Source organism: Vigna unguiculata, chromosome 8, assembly GCF_037176805.1.
Source record: "Vigna unguiculata cultivar grain cowpea cultivar isolate G323 ecotype 2 chromosome 8, ASM3717680v1, whole genome shotgun sequence".
Taxonomy (NCBI): domain Eukaryota; kingdom Viridiplantae; phylum Streptophyta; class Magnoliopsida; order Fabales; family Fabaceae; genus Vigna; species Vigna unguiculata.
This window is the reverse complement of record NC_140799.1, coordinates 19,996,930-20,003,442: the sequence shown is the minus strand read 5'-3', so window position 1 is coordinate 20,003,442 and position 6,513 is coordinate 19,996,930. Positions and strand designations below refer to the sequence as shown.

General features: G+C 38.7%; 1 protein-coding gene across 1 annotated transcript; it reads left to right on the top strand.

Annotated features, from left to right (window-relative positions):
* Nucleotides 1-3,532: 3,532 nt before the first annotated feature.
* LOC114193449 (early nodulin-93-like) lies at nucleotides 3,533-5,780 on the top strand. The gene is made up of 4 exons (XM_028083256.2): nucleotides 3,533-3,759; nucleotides 4,565-4,626; nucleotides 4,971-5,046; nucleotides 5,505-5,780. The coding sequence occupies exons 1-4, from the start codon at nucleotides 3,648-3,650 to the stop codon at nucleotides 5,603-5,605; spliced, it is 351 nt and encodes a 116-aa protein (XP_027939057.1). The 5' UTR covers nucleotides 3,533-3,647; the 3' UTR covers nucleotides 5,606-5,780.
* Nucleotides 5,781-6,513: the final 733 nt, after the last annotated feature.

The following is a 6,513-nucleotide window of genomic DNA, read 5'->3' as shown; positions in this document are numbered from 1 at the left end:
AGAAGTTTTGAAAGAAGGTTTCTCGGTGATGATTGATTCCTTGTCACGGCAGACATGAAAGGGGCATCATTTCGAGTAAACAAATGAATGGCTTTTTGTGGTGATCAGAGTAGCGCAGCGAGATGATGGCAAGTGATACTTATGAGGGGTAAAAGGTGTATGGAAAGAACTATCTTACTTATGAACAACAAATGTGTCGTTCTTATGAGTATCAGTTAAGGATGTCCAGTTACCAGTTAAAGTTGAAATTATGAAGTTGCTCAAAGAAAGTTATGCAAGAGAAGTAGGGGATGGTTTGAGTTATGATTTCAAGTTAGGATGCCAACTTGGAAGTGAGGGTGAGAGTTGGTTGAGAACCATAAGTGTTTGGGTTGGGAAGAGAATGTGTGAGGGATTTCATTCGTCTCGTCATCTTATTAGCACTAGTGAACCTCTCAACAAGGTTGAGAAACACCAAATCAGAATATCTTAGTTTGAGGTGTATCGTGGAGTTGCGTGGTACGAACCAGACTAGAGATTTGAGGTCAATGGAAGCTATGGTTCTGAGGTTTTGTGGAATGTTGCCTATAAGTTAGAGGGGGATTAAAGATGAAGATGGGATGCTAATGCGACATGGTGAAGAAAGCAGTTGAAGGTTTAAATGAGAAGAAGACGCAGGAGTCTCAATATACATAAAAGTGGTCAAAAGTGTTGATGGTGTGGCAGTAGGCCAACACTCAAGAGTGATCAAGTCAGCGGAGTGATGCATAAAGGAGTGAACAAGGTGATGTGAAGTGACAACGAGCGTGCCTTGGTTGGGGACTTAAGGTCTTCTGAGAAGTTGGTAAAAACCTACAAGAGGTAGCGGAGAACCCATAGAAAGTGAGTCAGTATGTTAGATACAAGTTAGTGGGGCATGCATGGAGGAGCATTCGGATTTCAAGGTTGGAGGATTTGGAGTGCTTCGAGAGTAATGACTAATTTAATCTACATAGTTGGACACATATCGCTTAGCACAGAGGCAAAGTTTCCAATGACTATAGGTGTGGGAGTCGTTGTATGTGTCGTGTTTGAGTAATGGTTCCCAGAGGAGATAAGGAGAACATAGCTCCTTCCTATCTCATCGACGAATTTTCGAGGACGAAAATTTTCTTGTTGGGGAGAATGTAAGGCCCCATTTTTCCTGCCCTAAAAGTTAGTGGGCTGCCCTACAGTATTGGGCCTAAAGGCCGGCCCATAGTATAAAAGCCATTAAGTTGCCCTAATTCCACACTCACTCTCACTCTTGCAGAACCTCCGCAGCCGTTACTTCGACCTTCCGCACTAGAGCTCCGCTAGGGTTTACCCCTGACCCCAAACCAGTGAGCCCCGTTGCGTTCCTAGCCTCATGTAAGTGCTCTACACCTCTGGTTTTGCTTTTCTTCCGCCATTATGTTGTACTTCCAGTAGAGGTTTGTCATAGGCTCATGTGTGCTCTTCCGCATCTGTTCCACAGCACTTTAATCTGCCGTTGGAGCTTCGCGTTCCGCTGTTGGAGACGCACCCGCTCTTAGCCCTTTTCCAGGTACGGGAAGTTAGAGCTTTTGTTTTCCAGTAGTTTTGGTCTGGGACTGCATTGGTTTCTGTTTGTATGCTTTAAATCCTTCGATCTGGTTATGAGAATGCTTTGCATGTTGGTTTGGGTCGATTTACATGGCTGTGGCAGTGAAGAACAGTGGCGAGACCTGTTAATCTCGCCCAAGCGAGTCCATCTCGCCTAGGCGAGATGAAACAGGGAGCTCGCCTAGGTTTATTGCGCGAAAAGTCGCCCAGGCGGCTCGCTCAACTTTTGAGCGAGCAGGCAACTCGCCCAAGCGAGAGGGATCTCGCTTAAGCGAGATCCCGTGTTGCCCATGCCCTTATTTTTGGCGCTCTCACCTAGGCGAGGGGAAGGCTCGCCTGAGCGAGCACGTCTCGCCTGAGCGAGACCCCTCAGCCTGAGCGAGATGCTGGGCGAGACAGTGTTGTGATTTGGATGTTTGATGTTTTCCCGAGTGATCCATGTTGGTTGAGTATGATTGTATGATGATGAACATGTATGTAATGGAGCATGAAGTATATTTTTGGCATGATTCATGAATTGTGGATGAATGGGTTGGTATGAGGCTTAGTATGAGAAATGAATGTGTGGTTTGAAATTTGAGGAACATGATATTGATATGAGACTAGGCCCCAGACTCATTGGGGTGGTGATGATCAGAGATATGGATTTGAGATGTGATTTATATGAGGATTAAACTTCAAGGGTTGATATGGAATTGAAGAATATAATTCAATATTCTCGTATTGCTGATTTATGAACGTTGGTCCGTGTCAGCGTGTAATTCCTTGGGGTCTCTAGGTGAGACCTCTGGGGTCGCGCTTCAGTGGTCGGGACGTAATTCCATGGCCCCTGCTAGTGGGTGTTCATGGTGGTGCCCCATCGGTATAACTAGGTAAGGATTCAAGGTAAGGTTGCATCCTGACGCTTCGAAGGGCCAATTAGTCTTACTTAGAGCGGACTGACTCTTGTGGTGGGAGTAGCAGGAGGCCTGAAACTCACTAAGGGCTAACCTTGTGGTGGGAGAGATTTTGATTCATTGTAACACTGGTATCACATAGCTCAGGATCGAGCAGCTCAAGGTCGAGCAGGGGTATCCACCACAAGTGCAAGCATCCGCTGAATCCGACCGAGTTATACGTATCCGGATGAGTCGAGTCGAGTCGTAGTGTATTGAATGAAGAGTCATAACATGTTTGGTTGCTATGTGGATGAGATGATGAAAATATACTTGATTGCATGTTGAATATGTTGATTGGCTCTAGCTTACCCGTTTCGTTGCATGGTTGTGATGTATGTGGCTGTTCTTTCTTGCGATGATCATCGACTTGGTTGATGGGAGCAGATGGGCGAAGTTCTCGTGGTCAACAAGGGAATGGTGAGTCCGCTGCTTAGCCATCTGGGCTGGAGTTATCTTCATGTTTTCTTTAGGTCTATGGCCCATGTATCTCTTTATGTAATTCTACTCTACACTCTACGTGGTTTTCGTACTCAGTTTTCCCTTTGGCATCGTGGTGTGCCCGGGTTTTGTTGGGGTTGTATTAAGGACCCCAGGACTACGCCACTGCACTAATATTGTGTAACGTTTTCTTTAATTTCGCCTATTAATTAAATGGGACGTTACACTTTTCAATATTCATATATCACGTATCTATTACGTATCGTGTATCCTATTATTTTTAAAATAAACGTATTGATGTATCGGATACGTGTCGTATCCAATACACGTATCATATCCGTGCATCATTGATTAAAATATAAAACTAAAATTACAATCAAGCACAAGAATATGGTTTAAATAAAAAAAAAATAACTGGGCCAAACATATCTTTATGCAGGGCGGCCCAATGCCATGAAAAGTTTGGGTTGACCATGTCATACGGGCAACGCTGACAGACACGAACATCCTTCATACATATAGCATACATATAGCACATATATAGTACATGGTAATAATAATAATAATAATAATAATAATAATAATAATAATAATAATAATAATAATAATTAGCCACCGGGTTTCGATTCAGAGAACCTGCTACAAAAGAAGAAGAAAAGTTTGTTTAAGAGACCCAACCACAACAAAACAATGGGTATTCCGTCGGAACTTCGTGACATCTTCTTACCAAACAAAAAGGATGTCTTTGTTGCTTCTCCCGCAGAGGATAGGAAGGCTTTGAGGACCAAACAATGCACTGATGGTATTCTCTCTCTCTCTTTTTTTTTTGTTATTCATTTTACAAGTTTTTTCTGCTTAATTTGTAAAACATAATTAGGTGGAACATGCGTTATGTTGATTATGGTTTTTTGTTTCTCTCGTTCCCGCATTAGGACAAGGTGATTTGAAAAATAGATTTATGCTGTCTTTTTAAGGTTAGATCGATTGATTGATGGTTACGGAGGGTCAAGATGTAAGAATCATTTCCAATGGTTATTTTATTTTATTTTATTTTTTATTTTTGTGTGAATCTTCCGTGTCAAAAGCTAAAGATTTGGGACTCAAAAAATTGAAGTAAAAGAAACTAATTTCTGTTGTCTTAAACTACAGCTCTAAATGAAAGTTAAGTGAAACCTACAAACATCGATAGAAGGGAAAGGATCCTGTTAATTTATTAGTAGTTGAAGGGAAAACAGCGTTTTAGTTGGGGAAATTAATATTGAGTGCATGTTCGGTTTGTTATACAAGTATTTTTACGAATTTCAACTTAAGCTTGTGCCTTCCAATGTATGGTTTGAGATGGAAAAAGCATGTTGCTTCTTGAGTGAAGTACTTCTGAGTGGTGAGAGAAGTGTTACTTGCTTTCATATTTCTGCTAATTGGGAAAATAATGTTGAATTATTGTTTCGGTGAAAAGTACTCATGTTTTGCTGATCTTACATGAATGAATTGTTTTCATTCCTCTGTGTGCATGCTATATATTTTTTGACTATTTTATCTTTTGAAAGGGTGCGAGAGTTGAGGAGAAATATGAATTATGTTCATTTTGGCTTTTCCTTAATATGCAGAAGGTGTGCAGGCTGGATTCAGGGCAGCTTGCATTGCTTGTGTTGTCAGTGCTGTGCCTACTGTACGTAACTTTTTTCAGATACAGTTCTACATTTTTTCATTTTTAATTTCAAAGAAAAATTCAGTTAAGCAATGTTGGTGTTCACTTTTAGGTGCAACTTTTTCCTCATAACAACTACATCCTATATTCCACCGGTTTGGTGTTTATCTCTGCTTGTGAAACCTTTTTCTGAGTTTCTGAATTCTGGAAAACAAATCAAAGATGAATAAGAAATCAGGCAAACTTTAGGCCCTTAAATAGGGTGGGATTTCACTATTATATCATTATTGGCCACTTCTGTTCACATATTGGTATGTTGATTTACTAAGCTTTACTTTTTAATGTTGGAATTTTCAAATTTGCAGTTGACTGCAGTTCGTGTGATCCCATGGGCAAAGGCAAACCTCAATTATACTGCTCAGGCACTCATAATATCATCTGGTATGATCTCAACTTACAAAAACAAATGATTAATTCTAGATGATGCTATTAGATTTTTCATATATAAAAGAAAATCCTTTTGTTAAGATCTGCATGGTTATTTGAAAGGGTAACCCCTATGTAGTTCGATAGGTGTTATGTTGGAATTGATGTTTTACCTCTGCCATCTATGTTGATCTTTAGTGTAAACTTTTATTCTGGGGTTACTATAGTGAAACCTTAATTCTAATTGAAGAACAAGACTAAAAAAATCTAAGGAAGTGTATCTTAAAGCAAGAAGCAATTGCTTCTGATGCCATTGTATTGAAAAGTCCATATAATCATGGTGTATGCACTTAATATGAATGGAACAGGAACTAAGCTAATCTTTTTTGCTGCTGATCCACTTGTAAATGAATTGCTTGATTTCTTTTACCTTTTAGTTTGACTATATTTGCAAATGGTTGGTTGGTGAACAGCATCGATCGCTGCGTACTTCATCACTGCTGATAAAACTATCTTGGAGTGTGCAAGGAAAAATGCTCTGCTTGAAGATGCTTTGGTACACAATCAACAATAGAGGTTTCTTACGAACTGCAAGAACCCATCTTTGTTATACACTCAATAGGGCTATCTATTGCAAAGGCGTATATTGTTAAAGAAAATGTTTTTGTCTTGTAAATGTGACAGTCATTTGGAACTGCCACTCACTGCGGCTTCAGAACTAATAAATATAAGCTATGTTGTTGACTTTAGTTGCTTTTCCATCTTTAGTTAAATAAATTTAATGCATAAACTTCAAAATTCCATGAGCTGTTCCACAATTATGCCTGATTCTAATTTCATGTTATAACCACCCTGTTCTAAACGTCAGAATCATTAATAAGTACATTGACTTAGAGGCGGTTCATGAGTTTGGATAATTTAAGAATGTAACATTTTTATTTTCGAAATACATGAATATAAGAATACTAAGAGTGTTCTAACCCATTAAAAAAAATTACAAACATTAAACCGTACTACAAAATACCTAAATAAGTGTTGCTCTGTACATTACATTAAAGATGTGAAAGGGAATGTGCCACTGGTATTAGGGAAGTTGGAGAAGATAGTGGGAAGCAAACACTATAGCTAGGTTTTCAGTAACTTTTTTATTATGAAAGTTCCTTTAGTCATTAGAGGACAGACTCAAGACTCAAGCACCTAAAACCTTCACTATAGGCTTAAAAAGAAAAAAGGACCAAAACAATATACTTATTATTAATATACCTTATTAAATTAATTATAAAAGTATGTTTAAAAAACATATTTTAAACATTTTTTCAATATTAATATAAATATAAAATTATAATATATTTTAATATAAATTATTTTAGGGTTAAATATGTTTTTGGTTCCTTAATTTTCAGTGAATTTTGAAATTAGTTTATTTTGAAACTTTGAATCAATTTGACTTCTTTCGAAATACGTGGGTTTAGTCCTTTTAAT

Bases quoted from the DNA above. Each gene is read 5' to 3' on its own strand.
- LOC114193449 (XM_028083256.2), top strand. From the start codon at position 3,648: ATGGGTATTCCGTCGGAACTTCGTGACATCTTCTTACCAAACAAAAAG. The intron at 3,760-4,564 runs GTATTCTCTCTC...CTTAATATGCAG, and splicing joins GACCAAACAATGCACTGATG to AAGGTGTGCAGGCTGGATTC. The intron at 4,627-4,970 runs GTACGTAACTTT...TCAAATTTGCAG, and splicing joins TTGTCAGTGCTGTGCCTACT to TTGACTGCAGTTCGTGTGAT.